The sequence below is a fragment of the Gigantopelta aegis genome, chromosome 2 (assembly GCF_016097555.1).
Source record: "Gigantopelta aegis isolate Gae_Host chromosome 2, Gae_host_genome, whole genome shotgun sequence".
Classification (NCBI taxonomy): domain Eukaryota; kingdom Metazoa; phylum Mollusca; class Gastropoda; order Neomphalida; family Peltospiridae; genus Gigantopelta; species Gigantopelta aegis.
The window spans coordinates 25,388,656-25,409,577 of NC_054700.1; the positions used below are offsets into that span (position 1 = coordinate 25,388,656).

The window sequence follows — 20,922 nt, forward strand, 5'->3', positions numbered from 1 at the left end:
CAAGTTCTTGTTCATATTTTCGTAAAAATAGCCGGGTTTGTCAACAGTGTTTTGTTTATGAAACTTTCCCATTAGGTGAAACGAAACTGAAAGCAACACAATCAACAATTATTTATTGTTTGAGTTTAAGGGAGAATGGATCTCTTTATTATTATTAAATACAAACAATAATTAACTAATTAAATTTGTGGCTTTATTTTAACTGCGGCTTATTTAAAGGTGCGGTTTATGTACGAACAAAGGTCGGAACTTGGTCTAAAAACAAAGGGTGCGGTTTATACACCAGTGCGTGTAATACGCCGGAAAATATGGTAAAAGTTTGTGTAAGGGTAAATGAAATTAACACATATCCATCAAAATGTGTTATAGTCTGTTCCAATAAAGGTTACAAATCCCCTTTTTACTGACATTTTAATTTTAATTTCAAGAGTAAACACCATCTTGTACATCAATGAGAGCCCAAACAAGCAAGTGCTAAATTAGGTAGAGTATCATTAAATAGGTATTTACAAAATATTTACGTGTCAGTTTAATATGAAAGAAATAATTGATGAAAATCATTTTTATTCTATTTCTGACAGTACTTTAATTAATGCTCTTCTAAGTAATGATTTGCATCCTTTTATAAAATTTTCTTAAGCAGTGTTCAGTAGTCTCAAACACAAAATGGTCAATATGAGAAGTATATTATTATTATTATTTTCTACAAGTAAGGACAGTTCATCGTATCACTATCTTGCTGCAACCACAGTGGCTAATGCACCAAGTCCCATAGCTGTAAAGAGCAGACCTTTCCAAATCTTGTCTTCAAATTCACCTTGGTCAGGAAAATATTCTGCAAATCCATCCTTAAAAAAGAAGAAAAAAGTCTTAACAACATACATTTAGTAAATTAAAACAAATAAAATATAATACTTATTGGTGAGAAATAAATAAACTACTGAAATATATAGAGAGAGTAATTATTCTCAACACTGGTCAAATTCACAGAAATTCTGAGTAAAATAAATGAGCAATATAAGCGTGTTATGAACAAGCAGTTTTTTGCCCACACAGAAGAAGTTTGTTTTATTTAACTACGCCACAAAAGCACATTGATTTTTTTTATCTTATCATCGACTATTGGATGTCAAACATATGGTCATTCTGACACTGTTTTTTTCAGAGGAAACCCACTGTCGCCACATAGGCTACTTAATCTTTTACACTTTTACAACATCGCCCACACAGAAATCTTTTTGCGCAAGCACATGAGCTAGAGCAATTACTTACGTCAAACCTTAAAGACGGGCCAATTAATTTTTCTTATTACCATTAAAAATAATTTTGATTATTTGTAAATGTTGTAATACAAATTTGTACTTATTATTAACTAGGCGGCATCATTGCATAATGAATCTGATAGTGCCTCCATTAAAAAACAGGCCCTAATCTAGCATTGAAAAAGTAGAAGTGACTTCTCCCTTCCCAGAAGAAAGGGGAGAACTTTAATAAAAATAGGCAAGTGAACATTTATCAGTACATTTCGTAAGTTTCGCCAGTTTCCGTGTTCAATCGGGAAAATTCTTAATTTTACACTGTTATATTTGTATTATTTTGATATAAAATACTACTTCTCGGAATAAAATTTAAACAAAACACTTGTATGCTTTATTAAAAATGTGATATTATTAAGTAGTTGATAATGTGCTGTTATATTAAAATTAAAGTATAAATTAGTATTTTCTGGCATTACTTAAATGAATGTGGCTGAGGATTAACAATGCTTGACTGGTCACAGCACACAGCACGACACACGTGACTTTGAAAAACAATAGTCCTGTTTACGCGTGTATCTAAAGAATGTCAACATTAGACTATGACATGGTATTTTATCTCTTCACAACAGAAACTGGCATGAATATTAACATTTGTTGGTTGATAATAAATTGTAAAAGGTAAAACATTATTTCATCAAATCAATTGTACATTACAGTGCACAGGTTCACGATTACTTGTGGATACACTGGTGCCAAAGTACAAACACTGTCCGACATATGGCGACAAGTAGTACAGGGCGCACATTAAGTCAATACTTTTCTTAATACTTTGTGTCCGTTTGGACTAGGCGACAAGATGCCAAGTAAGCTATGACAATAAATAAGTCGGGGTCTTAACGTCCGTTCTGTGATTTCGTTTGTGAAATCAGATTAGGTCCAGAATATCACAGCGACCGACTTCTCACTACTGCTAAAATCTTAGCGACTTGAGCAGACTTTTGGCAGAAAAAAACCCCGATCATTTCGCCAGCAAGATTAGGGCCCGATATTCAATATTCGAGAATTTGAAACTTGTTGACAATTTCGTAATCAGTGGCTTGTATAAAATATATAAGTATACACAGATACACATACATACATGTATGTATGTGTATACTTGTGAGTGCATGTTTACGCAAGTGTGTAAACCATTGGTGCAATATGAAAGAACTTTGAAAATTATTTTCCTCCGCTTTTTAATTCCTGCATTAATAGCACATTTTATTTGTAACAAATAGATTGGAAAAAAGAAAAGTAATGAGTATTTTCCATGGAAAAGTGGGAAGAGTGCCTCATACTATGAGTCATAGTCATAACAATGAATGAATGAATGTTTAACGACACCACAGCACGAAACATACACTGGCTATTGGGAGTCAAACTATGGTAATGGTAGTCCTTAACAAGTAATTCATTCAGGAATTTGTGTATACAGTGAAACTCCTCTAAACTGGACACCCTCGGGACCAACTAAAAAGTCCAGTTTTAGAGGTATCCGGTTTAGAGAGGTTCTCTTCTGAGACTGTATAGATATTTAAAAAGGGACCACGAAAAACTTCGGTTTTGAGGGAAAAAGAAGAAGTTTGTTTCAGGTAACATGGCCAAAAAAAGTAGGGTAGGTAGGTATTATTATTTTTTTTTTTTTAGTTCAAAGGTTACCCTACCTTAAATGTGTTTGCCAGAGAAAAACTCAGTCTCAAGACGAAAGACATGAAGGCAAGCTGTCTGAAAAATCTTAGTTTACTCTTTGCAGCCAGAGAGAAATAAAAACAATTTCACTGTCAATGTCAGTTTTAAGTTTCACATGCCATTTTCAAAAGACAGGAAGACAAAAAAAGTTCAAACTATTCCTTTCACCAATAAAAGTCAGTAGATGACTGCACAGAAACTTCACAGCTTTGTTCAGTTTTGTCAGAGGACGACTGCACAAATGTGTCCAAGTTGGTCAATAGATGTTTGCACAAAAAGTTCACAGATTTATCCAGTCAGTAGATGACTGCACAGAAACTTCACAGATTTGTCCAACTTGTATTGGAAATAACAAAACAATACTAATTTTGTGTGCAATTTACAAATCAATCGGCTTAGAAATGAATAACTTGTAGTAAATTTCATAGTAATAAAAAAAGACGTTCTTAGCTTGAGTGCTCCGACTGTAAGAGAGCTAGACGGACATTTGGACATAATGTGTGTTTATGTTCAAATGTCCGTCTAGCTCTCTTACAGTCAGAGTACACGGGCTAAGGCGTTCCCTGTGGGACGGACTTATAGTTTTAATGTTTATTAGTCTATTGAACGGACCCATGCTAAAATCACCCAAATTAATTTATTCCCAATTAACTGAAACACTGAAATAAATGTGAACTGTTTAATGTTTGTGGTTATTCTTGAATATTCCGTTTGTTTAAGTATTACCCATGCTCAGCAGTTGATAGGCCCATCTACATCATTGGCGTAGGAAGCGGGGAAGGGGGTACTTTGTAGCAGCATCGATGGTTTATATATTAATTTTATACGTGTGTGTACCCACCCACCCCACTTTTTGGTATCTTCCTACAGGCTACACCTGTGTATATTAAATTCTGGGTACTAGGCCTAAGCAGTAGCCAACAACGAAAATTGTACCATGCCTTCTTCAAATGACCTTCACCTTTGCATGCGGAAAAAAACGCGATGACTTGTAGTTTGTGTATGTGGTATCGAGAAATCCTTGTTTTGTTGAGATTGCACGTTGTTTTTGGAAAATAAACCTACAATGTATGAGATGACTGGAGTTACGATAATACAATATATTTTCCTCTATAGGCCTACAGTATTTAGCAGTTTGTAATAAAAGCCGTTTAATCGCCACACGTTACCGTACTGTCATGCGATCTCGTGTGTCACCAATTACCGTGGTACCTAATAAGAGCACGTGCTAGTAACAGTGTTCTACACTCGGTTTTATAACTTACTCTTCTTTGGCTAGTGGACAAAATTGTTTTACTAGCTTAGCTTAAAATGTTACTCGCCACAGTGCGACACTACTCATTTTGTATCATTTATGAATGTGTTAAGTATCTGGATTGTTTTCGCCAAATTACTAAAATCAACGATGAGTTCCGAATTATACCGACAATTAATACGGAATTCACAGTGATCAATCGGACAACTTCATAAATAGTGAAATGTTCCGACTGCACAATGATGTCAACAAATTTCATTTGTTTTCGCTGCTAGGACTCTGAACGCACATGGCAAATAATTTAATACTTAGACGTTTTTGGAGTCAGTCGCCAGATGGCGACGATAATAAATTCAGTCAGTCACCACGCCAACATTTTGGTCGCAACGTAGAACACTGGTTAATGATTCCAATTTCAAACAAATTAGTTATGCTCATATTCATTCAACGTCCAGGCATGTCTAGTCTGGGTCCAGTTTCTAACAACACCAGTGACTGGGTCCAGGGCACGGCGTAAGAAGGTGCCAAAAAGTGGGGTGGGGGTGTATAAAAACCATCGCTGCTGCCCCCCACGCACACACACCCCTCAACCTCCATTTAACACACACACTGACGTGTAAGAGTTATCCTACTTGAGTACTTCTGTCTGCTTTGTCGATCCGCGACCACAACTTCTCTGTGCGCTTCCCTCCACCCCAGCAGAAAAAAAGAGTTCAGGGTCGGTGGCAAAATTTAGGGTCGGTCGGGTGACCGGAAACAAAAAAAAAAAAATTGGGGGGGGGGGGGGGGGGGGGCCTAATATTCAGTCGGGCAACTTAATTCTATGATACTAGGTGCCCGTCGGACGACTGACTTTTTTTTAAACACCAAAAGGAGTTGTGTCACCCACAATTGCTTTTAAACTGTCGTTATTTAAAGTAGAGGGGATGATTTTCCACGATCACGAAAAACACAGACGGAATCGCGGAATTTAGTAACTGAAAGGGAATTCGCGATTTAAAAAAAACAAAAAACCTTCAAAAGTTGTATTTCTGGTTCAAGCACCATTATAAATCTTTTTGGTAGTTTTAAGATTCAATATTAATAATATACGCATATAGTGTTTTTGTATGCCAACTTTCGTATGCCTAAACACTACCAGAACCGTTCATTCTCGGAAGTTACGCTGTAAGCTTGTAACAAAGCATGTTGACTGTTTACCCGTGTCACTTTACACAGTAAAATTTAATTTGAAATATAAAAATAAACATGAACCAATACAATTTTAGAATGTTTATTATATAACAAGATTTCTAGTATGTTCAATTTCATTTTTTTTTAATAATACTTGTTATGATTCGTAAGTATAACCGATTTACACAACGCTTTCGTTGGAAAACATAATTTCGTAAATCTTTGGGCATATTCGTTAATCGGTCTGTACGGAAGCAATTCACATTTATAGTCGCTCCCACTGGGAACACCTTTTTTCATGCTATGGAATTTACTACACATTATTTATTTCTGAGCCAATTGTTTTCTAAATTGCACATGAAAATAGCATTTTACTTTTCTTCTTACTGGTTTATTCTAGTAGCAGATGTAGCACGTGCTACGTTCCCGCGCGAGTAATTGTGTACATTTATTTTTCCAGGTAATTTTTCCTCTCTCCCCGAAGCGGTTGAAAAATATATATCTTGGGAATTGGGCCCCGCTGTTATTTGTGCTATTGGCCCCGCGAATCCTTAAACTGGTTCTGAATACATAATTCTAAACAATTTTTGTTTGTTTGTTTGTTTGTTGTTGTTTGGGTTTTTTTTAAAAGGCCTTCATTTAAAAGTTATAAAACAATGTCGAAACTGTAAACGATCGACAGAACAGTGCTTAGTGTCGGTTCACTACCGCTGGCCTATATCCAGCTTGACCCGACCACGTTTGAATATGTAATTTGTGCACACGGCACGCTAGTTAGGTTACAGAGAAACATACATGTGTAATCGAGTGGGTACTACTACTACTAGTAATTCTTACTTGTGCACTTTTTTTTTTGGTTCACATTTTGTAATCATACTGGACCAAATAAAATGTTATCATGTATTTATTTATTTATATATTTTTGGCAACTGATTAAGATTACAAACAATGCATTACCAAGTTCTTGTTAATATTTTCATGAAAATAGCAGGGTTTGTCAAATGTGTGTTTTGTTTATGAATCTTAACCATAATCCATTAAATGAAATGAAACTGTGAAAGCCACACAATCAACAATTATGTATTGTTTGAATTTAAGGGAGAATGGATCTCTTTATTATTATTAAATACAAACAATAATTAACAGTAATTAAGTTTGTAACTTTGTTTTAACTGCGGCTTATGTATGGACGAAGGTCGAAACTTTGTCTAAAACCAAGTGATGTGGTTTATACACCAATGCGTGTAATAGGCCAGAAAATATGGTACATCACTTTTTTAGTCATTACTTAACTTCTTTTTTTAAGTTTGTGTCAACAAAAATGTGTACAGGAATTTAAAAAATAGCAATAGCCAACAAGCTCAGAGCTGGAACAATAAAACACAAATGGATATAGTTTATAATAATAAAACATGACACCAATTAACACACAAAAAGGAAAAAAACCCACACGGAATTTGCAAAAATCTGAAACGGAATGTGACAAAATCTGGAACGGAAAATCATCCCCTCTACTAAAGCATCAGTCGAAATCACGTGGGTTTGTTTGCCACTCGGAACTCCTCGGCCAATTCTGTGAGATATCAGGAAAAATCGTAATCAGCTGAACATTCCAGTGCATTCGACTGGAACATAGAGTGCATTCGATTAGAAAATAGCTGATGTGTCGCCAAATCACAACAATCTTAAGCAATTAGGCCCTATGTGTACATGTGTATAACTACAAATATTTAAAAACATTATTAAAAAGTAATGTATTTTATTGTCAGACATTTTACATATAATATTACATTTTACACTGACAACATATTAATTCCAAACCAACAAATTCCAAACCTGTTGGTTACTGTTTTATTGGAATATAAATATAACTCTAGTTTCAAAACACGGATGAAATCAGGGCAACCACATTTTTGGAGGGTCAACCTCAATGTGAACCCATACTTGCCCTCCGGGCAAGCAACCAAAATCCTTAAAATTGAGCACTGTATATATATATCTTTGAAGAAGAGAAATGCCCATATAAGGAAGCCTTACTCAAGAGCGGATATAACTATAACCTCAAATACACCCCAACAGCAGAAAACAGCAGACGCAGAAACAACCGCAATAGGAACATCACCTGGTACAACCCACCATATAGCTCCAACGTGAAAACCAATGTAGGTCACCAGTTCCTCAGATTACTCGATGAGTGCTTTCCCAAAAGCAACCCTCTCCACAAAATTATAAATCGAAACACCGTTAAAATTAGCTATAGCTGCAGAAGAACACAACAGCGCTAAGTCAGTACATTTGGACACTGAAGGATAGATTCACCCCATACACCATTAAGTGGAAAATTTTATCCAAAGCAAAGCCATACTCTCCAGTGAGCAAAAGATGTAACCTCTACCTGAAGGAAACACTGTTCATAATGTATAAACCTGAAACCAGCACACTAAACTCCAAGAATTAACTCGTATTAGCATGTCGACACAGATGCAAATACCTTCTGTGCGCATACCACACATCACCTATAGACCTGCATAGTGACGTAACCTCGACGTCACAGAGTCCATTACGTCATCAGCTTTCCGTTGACGGTGTAATTAAATCTACATCTGATGAGAGAGCAATTCAACTCTCTCACGAAACAAGCCTGTCATGTAGTGATAAACATACACTATATATATATATATATATATATATATATATATACTCTTCAAAAGAAGAAACGCAAAACCACATTGTCGTAACATTTGGAGAATTGATTTAATTATTGAATGGTGAGTCCGATAATTACCAAATGTTGCAGGATTGTTCACAATTCACTCTAGTCCATTGTGAGTAAGTGATAGGACACACCACCAAGGTCAAGGTCATCTGGAGTCAATACCGGGTGTGGCCTCCGCGTGTGTTGACAACTGCCTGGCACCGCCTGCCCATTGAAGCAACCAGAGTACGGATGACGTCCCGGGGGATGGTGGCCCACTCGGCCTGCAAGGCTGCTGCCAGCTCGGGCAGGGTCTGGGGCTGTGGTTGTCGCTGTCGGAGGCGTCGGTCCAACTCGTCCCATAGATGCTCAATTGGGTTCAAATCCGGTGATATCGATGGCCAAGGAAGGACATTAATGTTGTTGTTCTGTAGGAAAGCCGTTGTGAGACGTGCTGTGTGAGGCCTGGCGTTGTCATGTTGGAACACTGCGTTGGCGTTGGCCATAACTGGAACGATGTGTGGCCGGAGGATCTGGTCAATGTAGCCCTGTGCATTCAGGTTGCCCTGCACGTGGACCAGGTCAGTTCTGCCAGTGTGTGAGATGGCTGCCCACACCATGACACTACCCCCGCCGAATCTGTCCACTTCCTGCACGCAGTTTGCCGCATAACGTTCACCACGACGCCTATACACGCGACATCTTCCATCATGACGTCGGAGCAGAAATCGGGACTCGTCACTGAACCACACCTGTCTCCATCGCAGTTGAGGCCATTGTCGATGAATCTGGCACCACTGCAGTCGGAGTCGACGGTGTTGTGGTGTTAAGATGACACCTCGAACTGGACGCCTGGCACGAATTCCTACCTCACGTAGGCGGTTCCGTACGGTCTGGTCGGATATCCTGCGCAAACCTGGTATTGCTGCGGCTGTGGAGGTGGCAGTAGTCAATCGTTCCCAAAGGTGGCGTACCCGGATGTAGCGGTCCTGCCCGGGGGTAGTGACCCGTGGTCGACCGGATCTAGGGAGGTCACGTGTTGATCCATGTTGCTGGTAACGGTCCCACAGTCTGGAGATGGTGCTTGGGGACACATGGAATGCCCTGGCAACGGCCGTTCTGGATTCGCCTGCGTCTAGTCGGCCGATGGCATTGTTTCTCTGCGGTTCACGGAGACGTGGCATGTCCTGGATTGTCAACTGTCGGCCAGATACAGAGGCCAGGCAAGTGAACACCCTGCACTTTTATACTGTCGGTGTTCATGTTGCACGTGCAGACAACGCACGTGCAGTGGTGACATGGTTTGCACGTGGCTGCGTTTTTGCGAATATTCACATTTTGGAACTTTATTGTACAGTAGCTGCGTTTTATCGAATGTAACCGTGGGAATGTGTTTGGGACATGCAATGACCTTATATTCACAAAGCATGAACTGGTAGGAAACATAAAATCGGAGTTATAACCCATTTGTACCCTTTTTTGAAGAGTATATATATATATATATATTCGGGATTCGTCAAGAGTTAAGAGTTAACTGATTTTCTACTTTATGGTGACAAATACCAGTCTATATTAATCAAGTGATCGACTTTTAATCCTTTGTTCAAGTTGTTAATACGATTGTAATGTTTTGCTACATATTTTACTTTCCTTTTAAATAAAGTATAGATATCTTTTACTCCGATAATATACTTGTTAAAATTTGATTTCGACTGTTTGGAGAAAACATGATAGAGGGATGATCCCAGTTTCAGATTTTGCAACATCAGTTCCAGATTTTGGCAAACTATATCCCTTGTTTTATTGTTCCAGCTCTTAACTGGTTTGCCATATTGTTATTTCTTACAAACATACATTTTTGTTTTTGTTAAAACATTAACAAAAAAAAAGTGATGTAATGTTTACTGGCTGCTAATAAGGAAGGAAGTGTTTTATTTAACAACGCACTCAACACATTTTATTTACGGTTATATGACATCGGACATATGGTTAAGGACCACACAGATATTGAGAGAGGAAACCCACTGTCGCCACTTCATGCACTACTCTTTTTGATTAGCAGTAAGGAATCTTTTATATGCACCATCCCACAGACAAGATAGCACATAACACAGCCTTTGATATACCAGTCGTGGTGCACTGTCTGGAACGAGAAACAGCCCGGCCGCTAATAAAAACAAAAAAGTGATGTAGATAAGTATGTGTATTGTATGTTACATATACAGTCTTTAGCCAATGAACTGGTAGTAGTAATAGTATAAATCAGTGATGTGATACCTATTTTAAAATAAAAGCTGATATCTTTTAAAAGTTTAAATATCTATTAAAATCTAAATAAAGGTAACTTTTTAACATTTTCGATCAAATCCAGTCTATTTTGTAAAAATTATTTTATGCCAAAAAAAAAGAGCTGAAAAATCACATCCCTGATGAATGCATGCAGTGAACATTCTAGCTGATGAAAGCCATCGTTGAATGTCACCAGGGGTGGGATTTAGTTCAGTTGGTTGAGTGCTCGCTTGAGGTGTTTGCATCACAAGATCGAAGCACCTCAGTGGATCCATTCAACCTGACTTTTTTTTCATTCCAACCAGCACACCACAACTGGTCAAAAGCTGTGGTTAAGCAGTGGTTGCAAAACAAGGCGTTGCACGTCGCATGCGACATTTACTACACTCATTTCCAACGTCTATTTTCGCCACAGTTGCTCAGACTCCAGTTCATATTTGCTTGGTTCTTGTCTGAATGTATAGCTCGGCTTCTATGGGTTAATTTCTTCATGAAAACTGAGTTTCCCACGAATAGTGTCGATTACTGCTCATTGCCTTTGTTTTTAAAATATATTTTGTTTTGATTCAGGAGCACACTAGACCCAGTGATTTTCCGCGATTGCGGAAAACGGACGGAATTCCCATTGTGAAACAGAATTTTCATTTGGAAACGGAATTACGATTTTCCGTGAAGTTAAAGGGACATTCCTGAGTTTGCTGCAATTTTTAAGATGTTATCGACTAACAGAGACTTTTTGATGAGGCCAAACAAAAAAATAGGTGGTTTCCGATTGCATCCCCCCAAAAATTAGGGTAGGTAGGTAGGTGGGATTTTTTTATTTTTTTATTTTATTTTTAATTTTTAAATTGAATACTATCATAATAATAATAATTATTATTATTATTTATCATCATTATCATTATTGTTGTCGTTGTCGTAGTAGTAGTAGTTGGTATGCACTGTTTGTGTATTTCCTTAAATTAATAGGACATTTGTATTAATTTCGTTGTTCTTAATTTAAATACTTTATGCAAACATTTGAGATGCATTAATAATAAGACCTGTTGATTTACGTGAAGACGAGAATTAAGCTGAATTGATACGATTATATTTAATCGAAAATAACCTGTACCAAGGCTATGTTCGAATATTCGGTTACTTCCGTGACCGACTAAGCTGTTCGGTGGTAGCTAATCAGGGGAAGGAACTCTATTACAAAAGCTTTTCCATAATTTCTCGATGTTTTTCGGAAGGGAATTACATGTGCAAAATGTATCGTATAATAGTACGTAAACAATGTGCAAGGAAGGAAATACTCGTTTGGTGATGTCCTTTTTTATTTTTACTTCTTTTTTTAATTTCTTTTTTTTTAATCATTTTTTTTTTTCAGTTTAAGAGAAAAAATTAGGGTCGGGGGTGGGGGGGTGGGCGGTAAAACTAGGGACGGTCGGTCGACCGGAAAGACACCTATTTTTTTTGTTTGGCCTGACTGTAATTACTTATCAATTATATTTTTCTGCATAAAATATTAGTGGCTGTGTATTAAACAGTGTTCGAGATTAACGGTATTCCGATATCCCTGGGATATCAGAATTCAATTCTGGATACAAGACTTCAATAACCCAGTATCCCACCAGGATACCATATAATCAGAGCCCTCAAAAGTACCCGGTCTCCGGCGGAAAATCGCTACCCGAAACAGCTTTTGCCGCCGCCTACTTTTCGTTGATGGTAAAAAAAAAGAAGTGCTTTCTCTTCTTTAATAAAGTCTCCTACAAAACTTTCAACGAGTAAAATTGTTCAGTTGCTGCATTTAATGGATGGTGACCGATTTGCGCTAACAGAGGCCATGAGAATGCATCTCAGAGGTTCGATTTTTCAAATGTTTCTAGGGGAGGGCCCCCAGACCCCCCGCTTTGCCCCCTGCTATCATCACTGTTGTAGCCTGCTACTTCTTAAACTATTGAGGGCGTTGATATAATGTTGATTATTTTAATCCGACATTTTTTTTTTCTGCTGAAACAATGAAAATTGTCATTTACTGCTGAAGTTAAGTAACAGTGTCATCCAAGTTTGTTACGATGTTATTTATGAATTTCATTTAAGTGGGATACTAAATTCTCAGGTGGGATACCAGATTTTGAAATGTTAGTATCCAACTGGGATACTGCCCAAAATTTTTAAACTCGGACACTGATTAAACGTGTTTCTGATCGTTCTAATATTTGTGCTATGTTAAATTTCATTTTATTTCCTAAAAAAAGATTTTTTCGTACATACGAAATTATTTGAAGACAAAATCCAGTTTGGGCTTCTTACAAGTATTGAAACGACCAGAAACACATTGAACATACAGACACTGATATTCTAAACAAGAAAATATATTTAATATGTATTTAAACCCGCACACCCTAGTTCCATCCAGCGAAAATCAATTATAATTTGGTTAATCTACAAATCTGTAACACACTTAGATCACGTTTTTATCAAACGGAGTGAAAAAACAGGTTTTATATCGATAAATACCATGGGAATCCCCATGTCCCAATTGCTTGAAATAATTTTGAAAGTTAGTATTCTGATGTCACCGGTAGATGTCGCTCGAAGCACAACAATGCCTACGTCACGACAAATTTCACAGACTTGGGGTGTGTTCCTTTCACCTCTCCTGGACATGTTCCAACTGTTCTGTCCTGGTTGTATCCCCTCTCCAGATATCGTAAGATTTAGCAAAATTATTGGTTTTAAAGGTTTGCAACGTTTTGTATTGGCACTTAATTGTCTGAACTTTATTGTTACTGAAAATGTTCACGAACTGAAGAAAAATCTCACAAATGAACAACAACAAATCGGATGTTGATTGCGCGAACCGTGCACGAGAAAACAAACCGAACCAAAATGATAACGGTCACGTGGTATACCAACGTCTGTGACATTGAAATGGAAATATCCCCTCTAAAAATAGATTAGACCAAGCCTTGAAATAAGCGGCCGGTCACGGTCATTGTCCGGTACAAATTTGTAACTTGTCAGTAACAATGTCGATTGCGCTGGTCACCATGTCCGAAGCTCACGTTGTAATAAAAGCCGGCTGTTTTGGAGTCGAATACACTTAACCTTCTGACTACTGCAGGCGAGATATCTTGCCCGACGTCACGTCAGTCGATATACTGTACACTGTATACAGTGCATTCCCCCAATTCATATTTCCCGCCGTTTTGCACACGACACTCACCGGAAATATAATTAAAGAAAAAAGATTTTTTTTCAAAATGGTGGTTTTTGTTTTGATTTTTTCAATTTAAAATACCTTGGTTTTCGGCAAGTATTTTCGCTTGACAACAATGGCGGCACGTCGCGGTAATTTTCAGGGATCGATAGCTGATTGTAACAGCTAATTTGATAATAAATTTGATCGTTTTACCAACAACGAAAATTACCAAATATTGCAATATGAATCGTAGTTCAGGTTTTAAAAAAAATTCTAATTCAGAAAACCACTGTTATCGGGAATAATGGACATAAATACTGGACAGCTGGCCACAAATGCCCGTAAGTAAACGCAACTTTTTCGATTTTTTGCCTAGTTTTAATCACCATTAGCCGATCTAAAATAAAAAATTACAAAAAGAGACACGAAAATAATACTTACCGATTCATATATGAACTTTATTTCATGTATTTATGAAACATTTAAGTGAATATATGCAAGTAAAAATTATAATCTTGTACCCACTCAACGTGGTTTTTGTTAAAAATTAATCCAGTAGTCTAAAGGTTAATGCACCGATTAAAACAAAAAGTGATTACGAATGAAAAAATACAAATGTGTACCAGTGGGATTCGAACCGGTTCGCAGGGCACTTGACAGTCCAACACGAAGTTCATCTACAGTCCGCGTACCTGTTTAGTAGTATTTTTTATAGTCTCGATTTTGCAGGACCTTACATTGTGAAAAGTAATGTCATGCATATTAGTAATTGACCGTTCGTACTTAGCGTATACTTCCTGTGGTGTTTTCGTTTAAAGTTTGCAATTCAAATTGCCTCGTGGTTAACAATTAAAGGATGTTGAACAAAATAACTTCAGTCTTTGCTGTAAACGAACAGACAGGTACCGATAATGACAAATCAACTGTCCCTGTTCCCAGTATCCGCGGAGGGCAGCCGCCGAATAAATCGTCCCCCAAAAATTCTTAAACAAATATCCCGCACAGTAGTATCTTAAAATCTAGCACTGAACTAAAATGGTAAAAGGAGTATTTAGTTAAAACAAATGCCTCTTTGTGGCTACAGTTTGAAGAAAACACCAAAGGCGAGGTTACACTTGACGTGCTCGTTCTGCAAAACATTTCAAAAAGAAATGCAGTATAAACACGATTTTTGGGATGCATGGATCAGAGTCCACACATCTGCGTATGTCAAATGCTAAAGATCACTCGGCAACCAAAAATATAGAATATTACCACAAACAAGACACTGATGACATTGAAAAAAATGGATGAGTCTGAGTCAGATCATCATGAATCTGAAAGTTCAACACAAAGTGATAGCGACAAGTTTCATGGGTTTCTTAAGCCCTATCCTAACCAGCCGCGAGCGATTATTTTAGAAATCATTGACTTCCATTGCTGCATCCTAACTGTACGCATGATTTCTAAAATAATCGCTCATGTAGCTCGCGGCTGGTTAGGATACAGCTTTACCAGAGGACATATATTAATGCATCATAGTCTAGTAAGTATGTAACAATAATAAATGTCATCATTTGGTGACTATTGCCTTAATTGCTGCATTGGTTATTTAGTAATTAAATATATCAATTATTAAACAACACAAAACATAATTTATTTCATTTTTATTTACAATGTTTTGTGACAGGTACAATTTCTTTCATGTCAGGCACAAATTGATTGGTGTAGGACATTGTGTCAGGTTCACTAAAATGTTTTATTTCAAGGCTTGTTAGACCTTGTCTGCTCAATGTTTTTTTCTCAGAGGCCCGTGCCATTTTATGAAATACGAAAAATGCATTTTGTGGTATTACAAAAACCAGGATTACCAAAAAACACTTCAGGTGAATGGAAATCAGGGATGTGCCTAAAAAATTTTAGGTGCCGGGCAAAATTCGAAGGTCCGTCCAATAAATTTAGGAGGGCTGAATGCATGCTCCCCATTGTCGTTTTTTTTTTACATTGCAGATGCTCTTATCCGTCTTTTGGGTTATTTGTAATTAGCTTTTCTAATTGATATTTATATCTCAGGTTTATATTATTTAGCAAATATATGAGCTGCTAAATGAAAAGATATAACATCCCAGAAAAAGCAGAAAGTACTGTGTTGGTATTTATAAAGGCTGAAAGGCAATAACTTACTACTTGGTGCCAATCAGTTAACAGTTGAATAAAGTGTATTAAACTTTAAGGCGTCTGTTTTTCTTTTCTGACCATATTTTAACAGCTGTTTCAAATGGAAAATCTTCCAATTTAGGACCCTCAATTACAATTCTCATAATTGAGTCTAAAGTCGTTTCTGTCATTCTGTTGCGAAGAATTGTTTTTATCAGTTTCATTTGGGAGAAATCGCTTTCACAGTCTGCTGTATGTGGTGGTAGAACCATGTAAATCTCTGCAAGAAATGCCATAATTGGATAAACAAGTTTTAAGCCTTTGTTGGCAACTAGATCATGAACAACATCTGAAGCAGTTTTTGAATGCATGTGGTCACTCATGTATTGTTTAAAATCACCCCACTCCTGAACTGCATTTGCCTCTTCATAGCCACCAAATCTCTGGATTAGTGTTTTTATGTGACTAATTGCATAGTCATCTGCATTTCCATAATTTTTTTGTGAGTCAAACAAGCTGAAAGCCTCCATGATAATTTTGTCGGTAAATCGATTTTTAATGTTTGTAATGATTTTGTCAAAGTCACACTTAGCTACAATGGCAAGATCATTATCTGGTTGACATAGATTTCTTTGTACTTTATATCAACTCCTAACCTTTCTAGTTTTGTGATGAAATCAGTAATGTTTTTAGATTATCACCATCCTCTACCTTCAGTTTTTCAATCTTATTAATTGTAGGAGCTACTACATTTGCAACCAATGAATAATCAAGGTTACTGATTTGAAATATCTTGGATAGGCGATTAATAGTTGGAAGTACATCACAAAACAGTAGAAGAGTCGCCACAAACTCATACTGGCTTAGGAAAGTATATAAACCACTGGCAGTGGCATTCCCCCTTTCTTCAGATTCATGCCCAAGACTGATAATCACACTGCTAAGAATATTCTTCAAACGTTCAACTGATGTTCCAACACTCAGCCACCTTGTTGATGAAGGCTCAAGTATCTTAAGCTCAGGCTCTTCAAGCAGTTGCTGGACAGCTTTAAGTCCTGCAGACCTAATAGCACTATTATGATAAAAGTCATACAACTGTCTAAGAATAGCTTTGAATTTATTGACATATGGTATGCTATCTCCACCCTGAGATGCAGCTAAATTAAGTTTATGTGCAGCACAGTGTAAGCCTACTGCCTCACATTTATGTAATTCACCCACAGCGTTTTGAGAAATAATCTGTTTATTCTGTATTAATTTAACAGCCCCATTGCGAACACCAGTCATTACAGCAGCACCGTCAGTTCCAGTGCCCCTCAGGCATGTATATTTCAAATGATTTTGTTCAACAAATTCAGTAACATGTTTAGATATATTATCAGCATTTAATGTTATTAACATCTGTTTGTCAGCATTGTAATTTTTTTCAGTTGAAACACTTGACTGAACTTTCATGCAGTCTAATATTTTCAAAAACCTATCCTCAATAGATCCATTATGAATAAATCGAGTTCTTAAAACCATTTGATCCTTCACAGAACAGTCCGTTGTCTCATCGAACATGAGAGAAAAGTGGTTACTTTCTCTCAGTTTACTCAGTATATTGTTTTCAATAACACTAGACATGCATTCCAGCATGTCCTGGATCGATTTCCTTGCTTGTGTACACAGCATTAAGACCAACATTAATTTTTGACTTCAAATTCAATTTTAAATAATCCAGTAAATCGAGTAATGGTTCAAAGTTCGTTTATGTGCTATTCTCTGTTTACACAAAAAGTAAAGGCATGCAAAAATTTGGCACATGGAGGCCAGTGGTATTTCTGGTATGATACTAACAGCGATGTTACCGGTGTGTGATTGGGCAAGATCTAATTGTACTGCATCAATGTGACCATGGGATGTTTTATGATCGACAACACTCTTGAGTCGGATTCGTCTACATGGTTGTTTGTTCCAAGTATCGCGATCAAAAGGACGTTTGTCATACTTTTTGCAAAGTTCACAAAACATTCCTAATCCATCAATATTTATTAACCAGGGTCTGTTTAATTTCCATTTCATATTAAAAGACTTTGCCCGTTTCATTTTTTTAGAACACGGTGTAATTTGTTCGAATGTATTTTTCCGTTTGTCAACATCTTTGACAGTTCCCGTAACACTAACCGGTGACGTATCGATACAGGTACATTGGACACTTTCCCTCAAAACGGTCGACGTAGTTTCATTGCCGACAATAGACCTTGTAGCCTCAGCTATCTTTTCACATTCACTATTATAATTTTGTTTGCCACTTTTCTGGAAGTATTTTAGTAAAGACATGGTTGATATTTTTCACCGTGTCGTCTGCTAGTAGCACTAGTCATGTCGCAAAGAGAAAACGTATTTAGCATTTTGATTGAATGATATATTCTATAGTAACCAATGAATAAATAAGACAGATGAAGCATTCGGAATATCAGTCGCTATTCTCCGTTGGGAGTGTTTTTCCACCGCTGACGAGAATGGCCGAATGGTTACGAATGTCTTCGGTGCCGAGATATGTGTGCTAACGTTGGTAAACTATTGGACTGGTTCCTGAAGTGGTCGTTTGGTTTAACATGTAGCGCAAAAAACAGTCTAGTGAGCTTTTTTGTTTTTCGACTGTACTAAGCTTGCTAGACTGGTTTTCTGTCTGCAGTTAAAATTATATTAATACAGTTGTAATGTTAATAGTGTAATTGTGACCGTGCGTCAATAAATAGGCTGAAGAAGAGAAACAAATGTTTAGTAAAATATTCATAGAAATTTTTGCATATTATTTAAATAACTAAGTTTGGGGTTATTTTTCTGACAAAATATTAGTGCCGGGCAAAAAGCCCAAATTTCTTAAAAGTGCAGGGCGGTAATTTTGAGTGGTGGGTAGCCGCGCCCGGCACGGGCACATCCCTGGAAATGTATATTCTAAATAATAAACGGTAAGTAAAGTGCAATTTTATTTGTGAAAAAATGGGTTTAATAGCGAAAAACAACGCCGTAATGGTTAACAACTAGCCGTAACTAGGGTGTGTCCCTTTAATCGTAAAAAAAAATTATTAGTCGGAAACATCTTACAATGCTGCAAACTCGGGAATGTCCCTTTAAAACAACATACTATTTTACTATTGCCACATGCTGTAAAACTGACGATTGACCCGTGCGCAGTACTACTGGCAAACACTAGACTGGATTATGCGCTTCTCGGTAAACCAAATGGTCACATTGGGAACCAAATCAAATACTTCTCGAACGTTAGCGAAACGTTTGCTGGCTAACTTGGGGCTAGTTTACTGCTTAGTCTGTTGCGCCTGCGCAGATGGGACAGGTTTTTTTTCCAGGAGTAAATTTAGCCAGCGGTTTGTCGTTAACGCTTGTCTTGGAAGACAGATTTTTACGCTACACATTAAACTGAATGACCATTTCGGGAACCACCAGTCAAAATATGTTTGCAAACGTTTAGCAAAAAAAAACCTGGCTGGCTGAACGTTGCAATGTAACTTTATTTCCGCTGTGTCACGCACACATATTTATAAAAAATATTTATAATTGTGCTTGGACCAGAAATAAAACTTTCGAAGAGAAATTTTTTCTTAATCGCAAATTCTGTTTCAGTTGTTAACTTCCTCAATTCAGTCAGTTTTCCAGGGATTGCAAAAAATCATCCCCTGTAACACGCTTGCAGTCTGTTTTTGTGGTAATATTTCTCCAGAATTTACCCCTATTGCTGATCTGTTTATATATCAACTTTGGTTTGGTTGCCAGGGGGTCGATCATATAAAACGTTTTAGTTGCCAAAAAAAAAAAAATGTCACATATGTAACCAAATCGGTCACAATGTTGCTACCTGGATATAGATTATTATTTCTGTAAGTATCTTATTAGTGAATTTGAAGAGTTCAGGTGCAAAACGTGATATAAACCTTTTTTTTTTAGTTAAAGCCATTATTGTATGTCAGTAAGGGCTAATCGTAGGCCCGTTGATTTGCCGTAAAATGCGATTGATCCTTATGAAATTGTATTGGGTAAATCCTGGGGGATTTTAAAATCAAAAGAGGATATACACCAATTTAAAAACCCACTTTTACTAAAATTGAAAATGGATATATCGCTTTTTGGGCCTAAACTCTTCATTTGTTGTTAGCCAAACGCAGTTTGGGACATCAATGGTGTATATTGTGGATCAATTATGATATTGTATTATGTGTAAGAGATCAATTGCATACCCATCCTCCATTATCCAGAATCCATCTTCCCAATTTGTTGCCTACGTATTTTCCAACATACAAGGAAATCCTTTGTGGAAAGTCATTTTTTTGCTGGTCTTGGCAGTGTTTTGCTAAACGCACAGCAAAGGCATACACTGCTACAATTCTACCCCAGTTTATTTGTCCGTCATCAAATATTTCATCTGCAATGTTAACAAATGTTTTGAAAGCATTTCCTTCTTCAACATTAAGTTTGTTTACCATCCCTTTAAACACAATGTTATGACGCTCCAGCAGTTCCTTCACAGTTCTTCTCATGGTCTTGCAGTATTTATTTGGAGGTTTCCTTTTATCTTCCACTGCAAGACTTATAACAACATCAGTAGCTATAACTTCTGCTTCACGCCCGACAGCTTCAAGAGGAGAGCCTGAAACACTCGACGACGTTTGTGTCGATTCATCAGCAAATTGAGTGATATCGTTTAGTCCCTTAGAACCAGGCAGAATACCCATTTGTTTCGTTAATTCGGCAAAAATATTTTTGTTGTGAAAATTCATCTGTATCTTTGATGAACCAGTCATAAAATGCGGTTCTCCTGCCATAACGAACAGATTTTTACCCCCCAAATTTCCCAAAAATGTAATCCAAAATGGCTACAGACACAAGATAGTCCCGGAACACGTCATATCACATGACTAAAACCTTATCTTTAATTGGACAATACTGACAGAGGTCCTATGTCATAGTGCTATTTATAACAACAAAATAGTATCGTGATGTGGTATCTTGGTTATTTAGTTGATGTAAATAAACATCTATTGATAAAATCTCAGATCAATTATTATTACACATGTATAGATTATATATTAGATCTAAATGTATATTCGATCTTATTTAAGAACATTTCAATTCAGTATAAACACACACACACACACACATACATACATACATACATGTATTGAAGATATTA

At 37.0% G+C, this 20,922-nt stretch overlaps 1 protein-coding gene across 1 annotated transcript; it reads right to left on the reverse strand.

Moving 5' to 3' along the window:
• Window positions 1–566: 566 nt before the first annotated feature.
• On the reverse strand, window positions 567–20,622 carry LOC121383134 (anti-apoptotic protein NR13-like). The gene is made up of 2 exons (XM_041512948.1): window positions 19,970–20,622; window positions 567–848 (listed from the first exon to the last, which is right to left on the reverse strand). The coding sequence occupies exons 1-2, from the start codon at window positions 20,552–20,554 to the stop codon at window positions 732–734; spliced, it is 702 nt and encodes a 233-aa protein (XP_041368882.1). The 5' UTR covers window positions 20,555–20,622; the 3' UTR covers window positions 567–731.
• Window positions 20,623–20,922: the final 300 nt, after the last annotated feature.

Bases quoted from the DNA above. Each gene is read 5' to 3' on its own strand.
- LOC121383134 (XM_041512948.1), bottom strand. From the start codon at position 20,554: ATGGCAGGAGAACCGCATTTTATGACTGGTTCATCAAAGATACAGATG. The intron at 849-19,969 runs GTATGCAATTGA...TTCTTTTTTAAG, and splicing joins TTCTGGATAATGGAGGATGG to GATGGATTTGCAGAATATTT.